General features: G+C 41.2%; 1 protein-coding gene and 1 long non-coding RNA gene across 2 annotated transcripts in view; one reads left to right on the top strand and one right to left on the bottom strand.

Annotated features, from left to right (window-relative positions):
- Window positions 1-9846, bottom strand: part of TMEM184C (transmembrane protein 184C) — a 33137-nt gene extending 23291 nt beyond the window's left edge. Inside the window, exons 1-4 of the mRNA XM_081544280.1 lie at window positions 9110-9846; window positions 1189-1319; window positions 1054-1090; window positions 172-377 (exon numbers count right to left, since the gene is read on the bottom strand). Coding sequence (XP_081400406.1) covers window positions 172-377; window positions 1054-1090; window positions 1189-1319; window positions 9110-9328 — 593 coding nt within the window. The 5' untranslated portion in view covers window positions 9329-9846. The remainder of the gene's footprint in view (window positions 1-171; window positions 378-1053; window positions 1091-1188; window positions 1320-9109) is intronic.
- Window positions 9847-9945: 99 nt separating this feature from the next.
- The window catches only part of LOC145527025 (uncharacterized), a 33355-nt gene continuing 23199 nt past the window's right edge, over window positions 9946-20101 (top strand). Inside the window, exon 1 of the long non-coding RNA XR_014069408.1 lies at window positions 9946-10135. This is a non-coding gene — a long non-coding RNA (uncharacterized LOC145527025). The remainder of the gene's footprint in view (window positions 10136-20101) is intronic.

The raw sequence follows: 20101 nt of genomic DNA, 5'->3' as shown, positions 1-20101 counted from the left end.
TATAAAAATATGTTTTTTAAGTCTTCAAACTTGACTATGAACTACATGAGGGTAGGGACTCTGTCTTATACTTTTTGTCCTGCATATAGCACTTAACATACTACAGAGAAATGATACTTATATCTGTTTAAGTAAAACCAAACTTAAAGAATTAAAACCAAACATACTTACTCTCCCATAGTCCATGGTGGACAGCAACACAAAGGAGGGAAATGTTTCTGCTGATCTTTGGCTTCAATGATTAATACCAGATTTGGATAGCGGTTAGTTAGATAATTGGTAAGGAATCCCATGAAGTTGTAAATGACATAAGCTTCATAACATTCTCTGCAGGTATCCACATATATTGCAATGCTGGGATATTTCAAAGCTATCCACTATGAAGAAGCATAGATGTTAAAAACAGTTGTGACTATAATAGAAGGAATTACCACTGCAATTCATGGCACTCGCAATAAGGCCTATTTTAAAATTTGAGTTGTCTTGTCACATACTTATAACAAACTTGCTAAATTTTATCGTTAGGAGGGATACCAGGCAATCTGTGAAATGAATTTTTAAAAGCAATAAACATCTTGCATATTGGTAAACAAAAACATCTGTGCTGGGGAGTAAACAATGAATATGAAAAGTTATATTATGTACTTGAGTTCTTCAATATTAATATAATCCAAAACTTCTTGACATGATCACAGAAAATGATGTTAAAGACATTTTCTTTATATTTAATCAAATTAAAGCAGTTATTTGTAACAATTACATATACCAGGATCCACTGGGGAAGATTTCTGCTTTGGTCCAAATAAATATTATAATAAATAAAAAGGATGATAAGGTAATTCTAAGTATTACAATCTTTAGAGGACTAAGAACTCATTTGAAATTTTAAAACATCAGCCTTTTCTACGGTTTTGCTTTATCTTCTTTATTAACATTAAAAACACTTACTAACCTAACTCCTTACTGCCAAGTTACATTACTTTTATTACCTTAATTATAGTTAGTATCATAAAACAAGTTTTTAGTTAATGAGTTAAAATGAAGCATACTTACACTATCCAAACTGTATATGGGTACCATCCAAAGAATCCTATTTAGAAAGCAAAAAACATAAATTTAAAGCATTTTACATGATATTTATGAGATAAGCCAACACAACACTAGTAGAATCAACATATAAAGACTTACCTTATTATGGGTTTCTGTAGTTCAGGTTGTGTATAATGCACTAAATGTTGCAGTATCACCCAAAGCGAGATAGGTATAGTCAACAGCAAAAAGATTCCAGCAATAAACCAAGCCTTAGTGTGTATTCCAACCTTAAGAAGCAAAGAATATATTAGTATAAATTCTCTGATATTAAAACTAAAGAGGTAAATATGATTTTTGTATTTTTTTAAATTTTAATTTATTTATTACTGAAGCTCAGTATTTTCCAAATAACTAGTGGCTATTTTCATTTCTTCTTCAATAGCAGCCTATTTGTGCTTTTATGGAAGGAGGGGGTGGATTTTCCCTCATATGGTCTTTAGTTACAGCACTGTATACATTTATGCATATTAATCCCATGTCATTTCCCTCAGATTGTTATTGGCCTTTTATATTTGATTTTTGTGATTAAGGATGTACAGAAATTTTAGAATTTTCTGTAAGTCAAATCTAAAAATCTTTTGGTTTATTCCTCTGCTTTTATGTTGGGATAAAATTTACCCAAGTTTTCTGCAAATTTTACTGTTACTCAAAATATGAATAGAACACTTATTGAGTGCTGTTTGCCTGATAACTTTGCTAAGTTCTTTACACGTATCATGTCTTTTAATCCTCCCATTGGCTAATAAGCACGGCCAGTGTCCAAGGGGCCTGTCCAGAGGACCCGTGCTAATACAGATTGCCCCTATAAGAGCACACAGGCCTTCCCAGGTGGCTCAGTGGTAAACAATCTGCCTACCAATACAGGAGATGCATGATGTGCAGGTTTGATGCCTGGATAGGGAGAATCCCCTGGAGGAGGAAATGGCAACCATTCTTGCTTGGAAAATTCCATGGACAGAGGAGCCTGGCAGGCTACAGTCCATGGGGTCTCAAAGAGTTGGACATGACTGAGCACACACGCATGTATCTTATACACAATATTATCAACTCAGGACAAGACATTTTCAAAAGATCTAATTTCTTTTTAAGGTCAATATCTGATCAACATTTTTTCCTTTAAAAAGCTCAATTTCTAAAAATAATAATTTGAATTGCTTCATCCTAAGGCAGAGCTAAAGTAATCCACTCATTTTCTGGTAAAAAAAATTTATTTCAACCTCTGTTCTATCTGAGGAGCCCTGAAGAATAAATTTTATTCCTTGTACTCCTGAATGTGAATCCTTTTAATTAAAAAAAAAAAAAAAAAAAAAGCAAATGTTAGCTTTTTAAAGCAAAAAAGCTAGGAATTTATTTTTAGTACTTGAGGAGTTTGAGCAGTTAATGGAAACAGAACTGAAGTCCATAACTTCTATCTTTTGCTGTTCTGAACAAGATTTTTTTTTCATCAGGAGTCAAAGATTACAGAAGTAGAAAACAAAAGTATACAGAACAAATGTATTTTTATAACAATGAATTTCTACATTCAACTGCATGGAAAACTTGAAAAGCAGATTAGAAAGTCTTGCTGAACGCTGGAAATTAATTACAGCAGTAAGTCATAAGTGAATATGCAGAGGTAAAGAGTCTAAAAAGAATGTCTGAGCAATAATTTTCCAGAGATTTTTGCTTGGCTCAATTTCATTTAAAATTCAGTACTGGGCTTCCCTGGTGGCTCAGTGGTAAAGAATCCGCCTGCCAATGCCGGAGACTTGTGTTCGATCCCTGAGTCAAGAAGACACCCTGGAGAAGCAAATGGCAGCTCACTCCAGTATTCTTGCCTGAGAAATCCCATGGACAGAGAAGTCTGGAGAGCTACGGTCCATGGGGTCGCAAAAGAATTGGATATGACTTAGCAATTAAACAACAACTCATTTTAATGATGGCAATAATAGTAACATACCCTAGATCTTCTTTACTATAAGGTGATCATTAAGAACAGTACTGCCAAGTCCTTTTAAAGCCTACATTTGTTTTTATGACTGCTTTAGTGCTAAAAGGTAGAACTTGGTAGCAGACTTGAGAGAAAACTGACATGCTCACGACTAAAGAAAGCCAAGCATCCTCAGTATGCTGCAAGGAAGAAAGTTCTTTTTCAAATGATCATAAAACAAGTGACTGGAGAATTGGCTCATTTCAGTATGGTGCTTCCAAATGTTAGAAACCTTGTAGAGGAGAGTTAGTACCAGTTTTACATTGCAAGTGGTGATTCCGGTTTAGAAAAGCATCATCCGTCCACATTAATGCTACTAATTTGAATCACTGGTCTTAGAAGTGTTTTGCTTTTTGAGCTATTTAAAAAGCTGTATGCATAAAAAATTGAACCTATAGTATGTGTGTACATGTTTAGGTAACATTATAATAAAATATAATAAAATTATATAATATGTTCTACTAAAGTAACATTATAAAATAGGATACTCTAGCTATCTGCACAAATTATTAATATGCTTGTTACACTTATTTTAATTTACATTTCTCTCTAAATTATTCACACTTGAGACACACTGACAGAAGGATGTGATTAATATTCAACTTATCAGCCACTTTTGGGCTCACAAAAAAGGAGACAAGTAGTGTAGATTTTTTTTTTTCTCAGGTAACTTGAAGAAAGCAGAGAGGAAAGAAAAAACCATTCAAGACCAGCATCCAGAAGTGAGTCAGCTGTCGCTCAGAGAGCAGAGAGAAACAGGAGAGTGCTTTCTGGGCTCTTCTCCTGAGGGAGAAGCAGGGAGCACTTCCCGAGAGCGGCTACGTGGGACACAGGACTAGCAGGGCGGTGCGACCTCACGGGTGCGTGTCGCTTACACGGCCTCTGTATGTGTAAATACACGCTCAGCCCAGTGAGACGGAGACAGATGGTGGCACAGATGGTCACCTGGCCACTCCAGTCCTGAGCATGTTCCTCACGGGCATGGGACGGGCTAGCCGAACCTCCAGCTTTCTACAACCTCAGTTCCCACTGACTCCTCACAGGGTGAGCGTTGTGACTGTAGTGTTTAAAAGATAAGTATTTTTTTTCATACAATACTGGCTCTAAACATGTCAACTACTTTTTCCAGTGCTTAATCAGATGCATGTAACATTGTTTTACGTGCTCAGTTGTGAACCTAATCCTAATGAAAATGCTATCACACGTAAACAGAACTGCTGCCCCACTGCAACAACAGTGATATTTTAAAAACAACAGTGGTAATTAGGGGCTTCCTGGGCACCTACTATGTGCTGGGGACAGTGCTAAGCATTTTAAAGACATAAACTCATCCAGTAAATAATGAGAATGATTGATTACTAAGTACTTAGCACAGTGTCACTTTAGCCACTTATTAGTCTCACTTTTCACATCTGTAAAATGGGGATGATTCCGGTTTCAAGGCTTTAAAGATCATTAAAGAAAATTACACCTTATCTTAGGGACATGCTGTAGTTAGTGTCTCTAACACCTTAACAACAAAACACAGTGGCAGGGAGGCCCTCCCTTAATCCACACTCCTTTCTATCTACTGTGCCATTCATTCCCGAGTAAAAAAATACTCAAAACAAAATGAACAAAAACCTGTCTTCATATACATCTGATACCACTTCTTCACTCCACATACATTTTTAGCTTTTGCCCCGATGCCTCCGGGGTTTCCCTCATAGCTCAGTCGGTCAAGAATCTGCCTGCAATGCAAGAGACCCGGGTTCAATCTCTGGGTTGGGAAGATCCCCTGAGAAGGAAGTGGCAACCCACTCCAGTATTCTTGCCTGGATGAATTAAACCCCCATGGACAGAGGAGACTGGCAGGCTGCAGCCCATGGGGTCGCACAGAGTCAAACATGACCGAAGCAACCTAGCACATGCATATCTGAAGAGCCCATGTGAATGTCTCTCACATACCTTGAACTATGTGTCCCAAGCAGAACTCAAGTGCTCTCAAATCTGAGTGTCCATCGGGTTTCCATCTTGGGAACTGGCATCACCACTTACCTTATTGTTCAAGCCTGAAACCTCAGAGTGGTTCTTGACGTCCCCCTTTCTCTCATTGCCTCTCTTCCCCAATCATATCCCCTGTCAAGCTCTGTTTCTTCAATTTCCATGATGCTTAAAATTCCCTTTTCCATCTCGATTTCTGCTATCCTGACTTGGGCCATAAGTCATCATAGCCTGGGACCCACTACCTCTGAACCACCTTGAAGAGCCTTCTAACTTCTTTCCACTTCCAATTAATTTTCCACAGGCTTTAGAGTTGCTTTTGGAAGATGTGTAACAACGTTGCCCTGGTTGTTCACCTTTTAGATCTTTTTAATTTCCTCATAGCATTTTACATAATTTATTGATTTGTTTTTGTTGGTTGTGTTTTTCTCTATCACTAAGTTCCATGAAAGTAGGTGCCATGTTTCTCTCTCTAACCATACAGAATACAGTATCACTGGGATTCAAACAATCATTTATTAAGTATCAGACATTTGGGCAAAAGAAGAAAACAAGTAAAATATAAACTGTGTTCGATGCTGGTGAGTCCTAAGAAATATAAAGAAGGGAAGAGGATATGAAGAGGTGAGGAAAAGAAGCTTGTCATTTTTAAACAGGGGAGCTGAGTGACACGGAAATAAAAACCTGACACAAAGGGGTGAAAATACCGTCTAGGGAAAGGCACATTATGACATGCAAAGGCCCTAAGGAGGGAGCACGCCCTACACGTTTGAGCAAAGCAAGTGTGGAGGAGGTTCAGGAACTAAGGAGAGAAAGTCAGAGTGAGATGGGGTGGGGGTGGGTTCAGATCATGTTAGGGCTTGATGCCACAGTCAGGGATATATTGGCTTTTAATCCAGGACTAGCAGTGACTGGAAAACTTTACGAGGACACACATCACGTGACTTATGTTTTATCTAGATACTTTGGCTGGTGTGTTCAGAAAAGTCCAGGCAATACATGATGAGAATTTGGCTCAGGGTGTTAGCAGTGAAGATTGCAGATTAAAATATTCCTTAAAAGCTGGTACAGAAAAAGTAGAGTTTACATCAATGATGAAATAAAAATTTACATTTTAAAGCAAAACAAGAAAAATTTTCACATAGAACTTTTTCTCTGCCTTTTGGCATCCTCCCGCCCCTCTGGGGTGCCCTGTGCATCTGAACTGTTAGCCAGACCTCTCCAATGGCAGAAGTACTTGCTCAAACATAAAGACCACTTTTTCTCCTTCTGGCATCTACTTAGAAGATAGCATTCCATTCTCAATTCTGAAAGGGGTCATGATGACCCACCACTTGACTTGTAAGTGCAGACATCTCTGGTGAGCTTTACTGTAGTTGTTGTTCAGTCACCAAGTCGTGTCTGACTTCGTGACCCCATGGGCTGCAGCACACCAGGCCTCCCTGTCCCTCACCATCTCCTGAAGTTTGCCCAAGTTCATGTCCATTGCTGAGCTTTATGTGCAATGCCAACGTATCACTCCTTCTAAAGATGGTGACTGGAGCTCAAGAGTGGTCAGACCTCGGGAGATGTTGGGCCGTAAGGAAGTTCAAACTTAAATACTTACTTATAACCTTAGTAATGTTACTAACTATATGACCTGCATTCATGCCTGTTTATGGTTATTGGTTCTGGCACTACCAAATGTGTGTCTGAATCTCAGATAAAACTAATGATTAGGCCACTTGAAATGACTGACCCAATATATAGTTATATAAGATCCATGACTGTAACAGCAGAACTTTTTCTTTGTGGGAAGAAGCAACAAGAGGGACCATTTCCTGGACAGGAACATAAGACAGGCCCAGAGGCTTTTGGTTACTGTTGACAGGGCTTAGTTCAGTAATAGTACACTGAATGGCTTAACTTGAAAATCCTCATTTGACCTGAGAACAAGCATTCCCAGTTCCACGGGACAAACTGGTCACAAAATGCCTCCCAAACTTTGGTCTAAATTAAGAGTGAAAGGGAAAGGATTGTAAAATAACAAATACTGCCCATCCAGTTCTTTGAGAATCAAGTCACTAGCCTCTGTGGGTGCTGATGTACAAGACACCCTGGAAGGAATTGGGGGTGGGGGGGGGCGGGGGGGAGGGGGTAGACTCTGGGAAAATTGGCAAAACTGGCCTTCAGACAGTCAGATATTTTCAGGAGAAATTTTTAATGAACCTGGATTCTTGCATCTTTCCATACTTAGAAACTCACTAAATTCACGCCTGTTCCTTGTGACTAGCGATCTTCTACTGAGTACTTGACTGCATCTGCCTCCTTAGCCAGAATCACATATATACTGGCTTCCCCTGTATCTCTTCAGAACAGTGCACAGAGCTCTCTGAGAGGCTATCTCCCAGGCTATAATGCTCAGTTTGTCTTGAATAAAACTTTCCATTTCTTTTTTAGATTGACTACTATTTGTCACTGACACCAACAACTAAGAGAAGTCTTAAATTAGGTTATGATACATATAATTAATCTTTAAAATAGTTCCTATATTTCAGAGTAAGAAATACTCTAGAGAAATGCTTAGAAGTAAGAAATCTCTATTAGTATTAAGGTGTCTATACGTGAAGTTTGGTAGACAAATTATGGAAAATTTCTAAAGAATGAGAAGTACTTAATGTAGTGTAACAGTCTAGTAACATTAAAAATAACTATATGGACTATGCTAGTACGGGAAAGCGAAAAAAAAAAATTGAGTGAGCATACAGAAAACAAACATATATTAAATACAATTTGTTAATATAAAAATATTTCCACACAAAAGGGCCCAAACTGCCATGGTCTTGTCATAACTCCTGTGAAACAGTTGTTTCTAAGTAAAAATAGTCCCTTGGGTTTTATTAACTTCAAACTTAAAAGTTCATTTCAACTTTTTTACAAAGTGCTTAGTTAAGTATTTACCTTGGGGTCTTGCAGCTTACAGTAGTTTACTGATGTCATAATAAGAATATGACATCAAAAAACATACAAGGCATTTTTCCTGAAAACTTTGTTTGCTAAGAGTTCAATTTCACAGTAAAAACAAAGAACAAAGTCGAACCAACTCAATCCTTTAATTCAGGAAGCTGCTACTGCTGCTGCTAAGTCGCTTCAGTCGTGTCCGACTCTGTGCGACCCCACAGACGGCAGCCCACCAGGCTCCCCCGTCCCTGGGATTCTCCAGGCAAGAACACTGGAGTGGGTTGCCATTTCCTTCTCCAATGCATGAAAGTGAAAAGTGAAAGTGAAGTCGCTAAGTCGTGTCCGACTCTTCGCGACCCCATGGACTGCAGCCTATCAGGCTCCTCCATCCATGGGATTTTCCAGGCAAGAGTACTGGAGTGGGGTGCCATTGCCTTCTCCGATTCAGGAAGCTGCTGCTGCTGCTGCTGCTGCTGCTGCTGCTGCTGCTGCTGCTAAGTCGCTTCAGTCGTGTCCGACTCTGTGCGACCCCATAGACGGTAGCCCACCAGGCTCCCCCGTCCCTGGGATTCTCCAGGCAAGAATACTGGAGTGGGTTGCCATTTCCTTCTTCAATGCATGAAAGTGAAAAGTAAAAGTGAAGTCGCTCAGTCGTGTCCGACTCCTAGCGACCCCACGGACTGCAGCCTACCAGGCTCCTCCGTCCACGGGATTTTCCAGGCAAGAGTACTGGAGTGGGGTGCCATTGCCTTCTCCGTCAGGAAGCTAGTTAAATGCTAATAAAATTCTACACCTGGTCCTTAAGGTAGATCTAACTAAGTTCAGTATTTGAACAGATCAGATCAGATTTCAGGAATAAAGTTATCTTACTTTCAGGAAATTGATGACAGTGCTCTCCGAAGCTGCTATAGTAATATATTTTATTTTCTCAGTCCAACCTCCACCAGCAGCATGCTCTGAAAAACCGTGAACAACCAGAAGCCAGACATCGGTTCTACTATGGGTTCATTACATGACGTGTTTTTCGGGATAGCAAGTCTGGAGCATCCGGGTAAAAACAAGCTACCTTAGACGCACAGGACGGCAGAAGAAAGGGTAGGGGCTGACGGTGCGAGACCCTCTTACCTCCAGTTTCTGTAATTCCCACACGCAGAGGGGAACCGCAACCACTATGGACAACAGGTAGAGAACCACCGCCAAAGGTCGAATCCACTGTCTCCAGTTCCTCCACGTACAGGTGCAAGGCATGTTTCCGCATAAATCAGCTCCGAGTAGGAAGGGAAAAAAGCTCGAAGTAGATGGTACCGCGAAGCCCTGTTCTTGGGCTGTTTTTTCGTCTCGCATATTACGGAAAAAGAGCCGACGAGCGACTTCTACCAGCAGCTTGAACCGCCTCCTCGGCCCACGCTGTGCTTACTGTTGCTGCTGCTGCTGCCACAAACGCGGCCGCTCACGGGGCTACCGGGGAGCAGGGCGGGCAACATTCTTTCTTCCCCACAAAGCATCGACCCAGTTCTTCCGCGATGGGATCCCCGGCGGAGCCGCCGCTCTCACCTGGGGATGGCCCAGAGCTCCGCCGGCAGCATGGCCTCGAGGGGAGCGGCGCCGAACGGGACCAGCCGGTAAAGACCCTGCACTCAGTTCGTTTCTGCCCCGCGGCGGCCGGCCGGCTCGCTCTTTTCCTGGGTGGTGGCGTTCCCTCCCTGCCGCGGCTGCAGGCGTCACTGAGGACTCCGCGGATAGATAACAGATGAGAACGCCAACCCACCAGCCTCAGGATTTCTTCGCTTGTTCTTTCGGGACATTCCCCCAAGGCGGAACCCAAGGCCAACCCAGGGCTTCCGTTTCCGCCCTCGCTGTCTGAGGTTGGTGATTCGAGGACTGCGCAAGATAGGCCCGCCCCATCCGGCTCACTTCCCGATCTCTGATTGGTCTTTTTCGGGGGCGGGGCTTCTGGGCGCGTACCTAGCTGGGTGGAAGAAGCTGAGATGTGCGGAAGTTGTGGCGTTGCTCCCGGCTGGTTCAGTGGCCCAGGGAGATTTTGCAAGCTGTACAAGTCTTTTGAGAACATTTGAGGAACTCCTACTACACTGTTCTGCTGACTGTATTCCAGCTTTAAGAAAGGCTGTGTAAGAAGCCATTACCTTAGAGGTGAACCTTTCTCTGACCCAAAGATCTGCGATTCTCCCTGGGAATGGATAGGGCAGTCAGCCAGAATGAGAGGAAATGGGAAACGTCCGCCTAGTTTTGTGTCAGTTGCTAAAATCTAGGGGTGGAGCCACTTAGTTATTTCGGAATCTTCCGAAAGAACGTTCTAGGGATAGCTTAATTTTAGAAGCAGTACTGAATATCTTTTCCGCATTTGAAAGTTGGTAAAAACTGGCATATATTTAAGTTTCAAAAGGTTTACATTACTACTGACAAAGAAGTTTTACGTGCTTAGAGCTTTGAGGCAAACAATGGTGGGATCTTAAAGCCTTTCTAAACCAATAGAGCAAACAAATTATCTGCTTCTCAATTGATACACAAATATGTCTTGTATCTTATTTTCTGAGGGTCAGGCACTGTACTAAGCGCTTTTCTTACATTATATCAGTTGATGTGTACAAAATTCCAAAAAGGTAGGCAGTTTTCCATATCACAGATGAGAAAACAAATTCAAGTATTTAAGGATAAACTTCGAGGAACTCGTTCAACTAGTTAGTGGTAGAGCCAGGATTCTAACCTTGGTGTCTGACTCGAGCATTGGATCTGTCCATACCTACCACCTGAGAATTTCTGATAATGACCATCTATGGACAAGAAGGCCTACAGTAGTCAATATACCCAGCCTAGGATTCTGACAAAGACACTGACAGAATGTCCTCTTCCCTAGTGTCATCTGTCCTAGCTAGAGCCTGCGGCTTGATAACATCTCCTTTTTACAACCTGGCCTCTTCTAGTACAGACTGCAATGGCACCCCACTCCAGTACTCTTGCCTGGAAAATCCCAGGGACGGGGGAGCCTGGCGGGCTGCAGTCCATGGGGTCACTGAGTCGGACACGACTGAGCGACTCCACTTTCACTTTTCACTTTCATGCCCTGGAGAAGGAAATGGCAACCCACTCCAGTACTCTTGCCTGGAGAATCCCAGGGACGGGGGAGCCTGGTGGGCTGCCGTCTATGAGGTCGCACAGAGTCGGACACGACTGACGCGACTTAGCAGCAGCAGCAGCTTTTTTAAGGGGAAATGGGCCTTTTGTTTGTTCTTCCTAAGCTAACCTATAAAATTGAAATCATTATTTTAAAATTTTCTGATCATTAAATTAATGCATACTCCATTGTTAAATTTTGGAAAATAGAAAACTAAAAGAAGAGTAACCTTTACATCCAAGTATAATTACTACTTACTTTTTTGGTACACAGTATGGTTGCCTTGGATACGTAGATTGTCCCTGTGCCTTTCAGATACAATCATTGGCATCCATAATAATCTTCCCCATTCTTTCTCTTGGACAAATCTTTTTCGCATAATTTGTGGCACTTTCCTTGATTCCCCCTTGCTCCCCATATGCTTATAGCACTTGTTGTGTGTTATAATCATTTCCTTATTTGTCTTTCAGATTGAATTTCTAGGAGAAAGCTGAAGTTCTAGAACTATTAGAATAAAGCAAGGGAGGGAAGGGACCGGAATGTCAAATGCACGGGTGGTTTCCTACCCCAGTATGTGAACTGAGGTTCATGCACAGAGAAGTTTCTTCAGGTCAGCAGAGAAATGAGAAAAAAAAAAAAAATTACTTAGTTTTTTATTTAGTCTAATCTATTCTTTCTAAATGATTATGCTTTATTTTGAAATTGTCCATTCTATTTTTCTTTCATGTGAGGATAGTAATAGAATAGTTGCTTTCTAAATATTTTTACTTTGGAAAATAAGAAAGTTAGTAACTTTATTTCCTCCCATTTAGTTTACTTCTGAAATTATTCTTGGCCAGTGAAATCCTAGAGTCTAGTAATCACTGAGACAGGGAGTGGCCTCTGATTTCAGCAACCATAGTGTTGGCCTGATCCTCATCTCCTTGCTTTACTTGCTATGTTTAGTTGCTCAGTCGTGTCCGACTCTTTGCAACCCCATGGACTGTAGCCCGCCAGGCTCCTCTGTCCATGGGATTCTCCAGGCAAGAATATTGAAGTGGGCTGGCATTTTCTTCTCCTGACTTACTATAGGTATTCTCTGTATTCTTTCTGGATATGACTAAGCCTAAGTTTGAGGGTGGATCTGAACTTGATCGTGTTTGAAAAGTAAATGGTTATGACTAGCAGGTGGTTCTAGGGTCAAAAGCAAGCTGTTAGTCATTCTTGATGCAATGTACATAGAGAAAATGAGTTTCTGCTGAAATGTTACTGTGTCATATGAAAATAAGTAGGTAAAATTTTGCCCATCCATGGAGGGTATGTTTGGATTAGTCTGACTTAAAATAATAGGTTAACAAAATTCGCTTTGACGGATTCTGAGAGGTGCACATTGTTAAGCCCTTGGCCTGTATCCTCCCATTTCTCTATGTAAATATGTCTGTGATGGTTTTAAAATGTGACTGCAATTTCTCTACTTGTCCCATAAAGATATAGACTCTGTATCCCCTCCCTTGAATATAGGTGGGGCATGGCTGATTGGACCACTAGAGTATAGTGAAAGGTGATCATATGACTTCAGAGGCTAGGTCACTCCACCTTGTCTGTTGGAACACTTGCTTTCCTAACTCTCAGCCATCATGTAAGAAGTCTAACTGCCAGAGGCTGATGTGCTGTGAAGAACCAAATATACATCAGAAGGTCCCTTGAAGGTATGCTGAGTGACGGTCACAGCTGAGCCCAGCCCTCCAGGTAGCCAGCCCAGGTGCCTGCCACGTGAGTGGAGAAGCTGATTCTAGCTCCCAGGATTGGAGTCACCCATCAGCATTTTGAGTCTTTGAAGCTGAGGTGCTAAACTTGTGGACCAGAGGAAGCCATTCCAGCTCTGCCTTACCCTGATTCCTGGCCTGAAGAATCCGTTGGCTCAAGAGAACTAAGAGAAAGGCACAGACTGGGAGAAAAATTTGGAAAAGGCTCATCTGTTAAAGGACTGTGATCCAAAAATGTACAAAGAACTCTTAAAATGAACAGTAAGGAAACAAAAGCTTAATTAAAACATGGGCCAACCACCTTAACAGAACTCACCCAAGAAGATATCCAGATGTCAAATAAGCATAATGGAAAGATGCTCCACATCATACGTAATCTGAGAAATGCAAGTTAAAACAACAATGACATACCACCACATCCCTATTAAAATGGCCAGAATATTTAACTGACAACACCAAATGCTGGTGAGGATTTCACCAGTTGTGTGAACTCTCACGCACTGCTAGTGGGAGTGAGAAACGGTACAGCTACTTTGGAAAACAGTTTGGTGGTTTCTCACAAAATGAAATACACTCTTACTATACGATCCAACAGTCACACTCCATATTGGTTATCCAAAGATAGTTGAAACCTTATGTCCACAAAAAAAAAGATCTTCTGCGCTTGGATGTTTATAGCACTTTTGTTCGTAATTGCCCAAATTTGGAAGCAACCAAGATGTCTTTCAGTAGATAAACAGGTTAATAAACAGTGATACATTCAAACAATGGAATATTATTCAGCACTAAAAAGAATTGAGCTATCAAGCAATGAAAAGACATGGAGGAATCTTAAATTCATATTACCAAGTGAAAGAAGTGCATCTGAAAAGCCTACATACTATATGATTCCAAGTGTATGACATTCTGGAAAAGGCAAAACTACAGAAACAATAAAAAGATGAATAATTATCAGATGGGATCAGTAATTGCCAGATGAATAGGCAGAGCCCAGAGGGTTTTTAGGGCAGTGAAAATATTCTATATGATATGATAATGATGAATATATGTCATTATAATTTTGTCCAAACCCAGAATGCACAAAAACCAAGAGTGAACCCTAAAGTAAACTGTGGACTCTGGATGATTAACTATGGTCTTTGGGTGATTATGATGTATCAGTTTAGATTCATCCTTGATGAAAAATCTACCATTCAGGTGAATGATGCTGATGATGGGGGGAGGCCGTGCATGTGTGGGAGTGGAGGAGATCTGGGAATTCTCTCTGTACATTTCTTTCCATTTTATTGTGAACCTAAAACTGCTCTAAAAAAATGCATTTAAAAAAAGTTCACGATTAAAATGAAATGGTTTTCCCTCACTGAGTTTAGGGTTCTTTGTTGGATTTGTTCCAGTGAATCGGTAACTGAAACAGTATCTTTTGTTGATGTATGTATATACTCTCTACCTAGTCTGAAAGTGATTATTGATTTTTTTTTTTGCTTTGAGCTGACTTGAAGACTAGAGAAATTGCCTCAGGCTTTTCTCCTTTAGGAATATGTTGCCTTCAGAGTCTGAGATTGTGCCAACCAATCAAAGAATTAAGTGAGTTTTAGGTTTAAATGTTGCAAGAATGCAGAGGGGAGCTCAGAGCAGATCTCCAGCAGTGTGCTTAATTTTGTAATGTGTCACTACCCCTCCACCCCCCACCCCACCAGATGGAAGGAAAATGGTTTACTATGCACCAGGTGAGTGGGGAAGAAGGTAAAAATGATACAGGCTGTAATACCAGACTTTGAAATCTGAACTTTGAAACTGGGTATTTTCACCCATTGTTTCAGCTTTACCCACCACATCTTTCAGGCTAAGTTTTATGCTTTGTTGCAGACACCATGATTAATTCATTTCTACCTCTCCTATACTTCCCTACATCTCTAACAGATAAAGCTGTGTGTATCACCCTGTCTTTACACCCTGTCTTTACATACATTCTACCTCATCTTAAAGAGACTCAAGTATTTTTTGATCAATAAATACTGTCAGTTCAGTCGCTCAGTCATGCCCGACGCTTTGCGACCCCATGAACCGCAGCACGCCAGGCCTCCCTGTCCATCACCAACTCCTGGAGTCCACCCAAACCCATGTCCATTGAGTCAGTGACGCCATCCAACCATCTCATCGTCTGTTGTCCCCTTCTCCTCCTGCCTTCAGTCCTTCCCAGCATCAGGGTCTTTTCCAATGAGTCAGCTCTTCGCATCAGGTGGCCAAAGTATTGGAGTTTCAGCTTCAGCATCAGTCCTTCCAATGAATATTCAGGACTGAGTTCCTTTAGGATCGACTGGTTGGATCTCCTTGAAGTCCAAGGGACTCTCAAGAGTCTTCTCCAACACCACAGTTCAAAAGCATCAATTCTTCTGTTCTCAGCTTTCTTTATAGTCCAATTCTCACATCCATACATGACCACTGGAAAAGCCATAGCCTGGACCTTTGTTGACAAAGTAATGTCTCTGCTTTTCAATATGCTATCTAGGTTGGTCATAACTTTCCTTCCAAGGAGCAAGCGTCTTTTAATTTCATGGCTGCAATCACCATCTGCAGTGATTTTGGAGCCCCCAAAAATAAAGTCAGCCACTGTTTCACCATCTATTTGTCATGAAGTGATGGGACCAGATGCCATGATCTTAGTTTTCTGAACGTTAAGCTTTAAGCCAACTTTTTCACTCTCCTCTTTCACTTTCATCAAGAGGCTCTTTAGTTCTTCTTCACTTTCTGCCATAAGGGTGGTGTCATCTGCATATCTGAGGTTATTGATATTTCTCCTGGCAATCTTGACTCTAGCTTGTGCTTCATCTAGCCCAGCATTTCTCATGATGTACTCTGCATATAAGTTAAATAAGCAGGGTGACAATATGCAGCCTTGACGTACTCCTTTTCCTATTTGGAACCAGTCTGTTGTTCCATGTCCAGTTCTAACTGTTGCTTCCTGACCTGCCTACAGGTTTCTCAAGAGGCAGGTCATGTGGTCTGGTATTTCCATCTCTTTCAGAATTTTCCACAGTTTATTATGATCCACACAGTCAAAGACTTTGGCATAGTCAATAAAGCAGAGATAGATGTTTTTCTGGAACTCTCTTGCTTTTTCGATGATCCAGCGAATGTTGACAATTTGATCTCTGGTTCCTCTGCCTTTTCTAAAACCAGCTTGAACATCTGGAAGTTCACAGTTCACGTATTGCTGAAGCCTGGCCTGGAGAATTTTGAGTATTACTTTACTAGTGTGTGAGATGAGTGCAATTGTGCGGTAGTTTGAGCATTCTTTGGCATTGCCTTTCTTTGGGACTGGAATGAAAACTGACCTTTTCCAGCCCTGTGGCCACTGCTGATTTTTCCAAATTTGCTGACATGTTGAGTGCAGCACTTTAACAGCATCATCTTTTAGGATTTGAAATAGCTCAACCGGAATTCCATCACCTCCACTAGCTTTGTTCGTAGTGATACTTCCTATAAGGCCCACTTGACTTCACATTTCAGGATGTCTGGCTCTAGGTGAGTGATCACACCATCATGATTATCTGGGTCATTAAGGTCTTTTTTGTATAGTTCTTCTGTGTATTCTTGCCACCTCTTCTTAATATCTTCTGCTTCTGCTATATATGTAACATAACTAATATGGACCCATTGTATAGCACAAGGAACTCAATACTCTGTAATGACTTACATGGGAAAAGAATCTAAAAGAGAGTGAATATATAATATGTATAACTGATTCACTTTGCTGTATACCTGAAACTAACACAACATTGTAAATCAACTATAAAGTGAAAGTGAAGTCGCTCAGTCATGTCCGACTCTTTGTAATCCCATGGACTGTAACCTACCACACTCCTCCATCCATGGGATTTTCCAGGCAAGAGTACTCAAGTGGGTTGCTATTTCCTTCTCCAGAGGATCTTCCCAACCCAGGGATCGAACCCAGGTCTCCCACATTATAGGCAGACGCTTTACCATCTGAGCCACCAGGGAAGTCCATAAAAATCAACTATACTGCAATAAAATTTTTTTAAAAGTCCCTCCATTGAACAGTCTTCAAATCACCTAGTTTGACCAACCGTGACTGAATTGCACAACGGTAATCATTGTTTAGAATTATTTGCCAACTAGTGTTAATTCAAAACAATTGTTTGATAATAATAAAAGTTGTGGCTGTTTCTGTCCACCTTATGTATACTTTCATTGACAAATCCGAGACAAGATTCATGGAATGTATCTTCAATATTATATCAGACCTTCCTCAGGAGTATGTGGCCTCACTTTTATTAAAATGGTTCTAGGTCTAAAAACTGCCTTGGGGAGGGAAAGCAAGTAATTCCATCAGGTTGACTCAAGTCAGGCTTCCATTTTACAAATGTGTAATTTTAGTGATATAAGTCACCTGGTCATCCAGTTTAATCTTTACTGGGGGACAATTCTCCATGGCATTTCTGTATACTTTTGTTCTGGAATATCTTTTCAAGGATATTCATATAGCAAACAGGCTTGGACGTTAGGAATACTATGGACCTCCACCAGAGTTTCCTCTGGCTTCTCCCTGCCCAAGGATAGTTCACCATATTTCAGGTCCCAATGAAATTTAGCAATATATATAAAATTTTTTTTCTTCCTTGGTGGCTCAAATGGTAAAGAATCTACCTGCAATGCCAGAGACCCAGGTTTGGTCCCTGGGATGGGAAGATCCCCTGGAGAAGGGAATGACAACCCACTCCAGTCTTCTTGCCTGGAGAATCTCATGGACAGAGGAGACTGGTGGGCTACAGTCTCCTGTAAGCCCATGGGGTTGCAAAGAATCAGACGTGACTGAGCGATTAACACTTCTACTTTGAAACAGCCTTGAGAGGTAGAGATAGCATTCCTTTTTAGGGCAAAGAACACATTTGTTTCCCCGACTAGGAGGATAAAGACATTGTCTCTCTCCAGGGCAAAGGTTGACAGGTTTACTTTCAGGTCACTATAAAAGATGGGGGTTTACTAAGCTCCGAGTTCCTCAGCTGCAAACTCCTTCCAGTACAGTATACGTCTGGGTGACTTGGGAGGCAAGAGGAGCCAATGAAACCGCCTGCTGTGCTGTTCGTAGAGAAGTCCTTTGTCTCTGGTCCAGATGTCTCAGGTCTTGTCAGCATCTATGAAACTGTAGCAGGCAGACCTATTCACCTGCAAATGGGTACAAATCTCAGACCCTTCACAGTTACTAACAGTCCAAGGACTCCTAACCCGATGACCCAGCATCCTGAAGCAATGTGTTTCTACATCAGTCACTAACTTTGTGGTCATTTGTTATGGCAGCAACAGAAAATATGTCAGGCAAGGTATTTTTGCACTAAGTCTTCCTTCCTGGGGGTGCTGACCACAAACCCAGGGTTCCTGAGAATAAGGAAAATTGAAAAGCTTAGTTCTGGGACACGTGCCTGATTCTTATATCCTGACTTATCAAGGATCCTAGGAAGAGTGTCAAGGAAGAAGGGAGAAAACAGACACTGCTCCCCTGTTTTCCTCTCCTCTTCAAGTGAGAAATTTGCAAAGTGCAAATCATAAGGTTTACACTCTAGGAATAAAAGAAAAAACAGTCTAGTTCGACATCCACAAGGTAAAGATGATACAAAAATATCAATAGAAGCACCAATGACACAGGCCCTAGCCTGGTGAACTCCACGCAGAGCTGTGCATGCACAGAACAAGGGCTTCCCTCGTGGCTCAGATGTAAAGGATTGGCCTGCAACATGGGACACCCAGGTTCAGTCCCTGGGTTGGGAAGATCCTCTGGAGAAGGGAATAACTACCCACTCCAGTATTCTTGCCTGGAGAATTCCAAGGACAGAGGAGCCTGGCGGGTTACAGTCCACGGGGTCTCAAAGAGTCGGACACGACTGAGGGACTAATATGCACAGAGTATCACTCTACAGGGCAGGAGAGGAATCAGTTCTCACCCCACACCTAGGTTTGGCCCACATAAAAGCATGTAGAACATGTGCTCATGAGTTTACACAGGGCAACCAATAGCCTGAAATACATGAAAAAAGTAAGAGTTAAAACTAAAGCTCCACAGAGAGCTCTGCTCACACGGGAAAAAGGAAACTGCTCCCACCATAGGGCAAAATCCTCCCGTGACTCCTCCTTACCTCACAAAGAAAGCTGTCTTTCTGTGGGGATCACCACAGTCGAGCATCTAAAGTACACTAAATGACACGGGGATTTTTGCTTAAATCCTAAAAGAATCTGTCTCCATAAAAAAATGTTTCTTTTCTCAACAGATAATGCACAGAATCTTCTTCCTAACCAAACACACCTTTTCTCCTCCCAAATCTCCTAAATTATCTAACTGTGAATCTTAAAATTATTAAAGCTTTTCACACTGCTTTTAGCCTGTGACTTGATATTCAAGTGTCACTTAAACCAGCCTGAAAATAAAAATATCAATTAGAAAACTTCCCCATCAGATAGAGCTACTGGAAAGTTCATCTCATGAGTAATAATTTATAGACAAGGTAATGTATTATTTACCAAGCAAGTTGTTTGCACCGCTTACAGCATCCACTTCGCTTGAGCAACAAACTACAGCATATACCACACTAAGGATTATCAGGTGGCTTAAGATACTTTATCACCTTTCTTGTGAGGTGACTGGAGATCCTGACAGTCATTAATCCAGTAATTCCAGTAACATGCTTTTGAAGAAGACAGCAAATGTGCTATTTAAATATCCCAGTAGTTTAAATAAAGAGCCTTTATAAAGAAAAGCCAATATAGAAGTTAATGTACTGATAGGATAAACCTGAATCAAGAATATGAAAATCAGGGACTTCCCTGGCAGTCTAGTGGTTAAGACTCCACACCTGCTAAGCAGGGGGCACAGGTTCGATCCCTGTTCAGGGAACGTAGATCCCAAATGCTGGGTGACCATAAAGCAAAACAAAAAACAACAACAAATTTAAAAATAAAAAGTTGGGAGAGTTTAAATTTTTGAGAGACATCTGGTCAGACACTATATGAATGTCTACAGTTAGGTTGTTTGGACTTTATTCCTTAATAAATGGAGCTATTAGAAATTTCATTGGCCTAAGAACACCATGAAAAACTTACTAAGTTCTAAGGGTGCAATGAAACAAGAAGATTTAGGGACAAACTGAGGTTTAAAGGACATTGAGAGCCTGCTCAGAGTAGAATCAGGAAAGCAGCCACCACCCAGTCTCAGGGTTAGGGTCAGGG

The sequence above is a fragment of the Giraffa tippelskirchi genome, chromosome 11, assembly GCF_054371585.1.
Source record: "Giraffa tippelskirchi isolate mGirTip1 chromosome 11, T2T-mGirTip1v1.2.pri, whole genome shotgun sequence".
Classification (NCBI taxonomy): Eukaryota; Metazoa; Chordata; class Mammalia; order Artiodactyla; family Giraffidae; genus Giraffa; species Giraffa tippelskirchi.
This window is presented reverse-complemented; position numbering and strand designations above follow the sequence as displayed.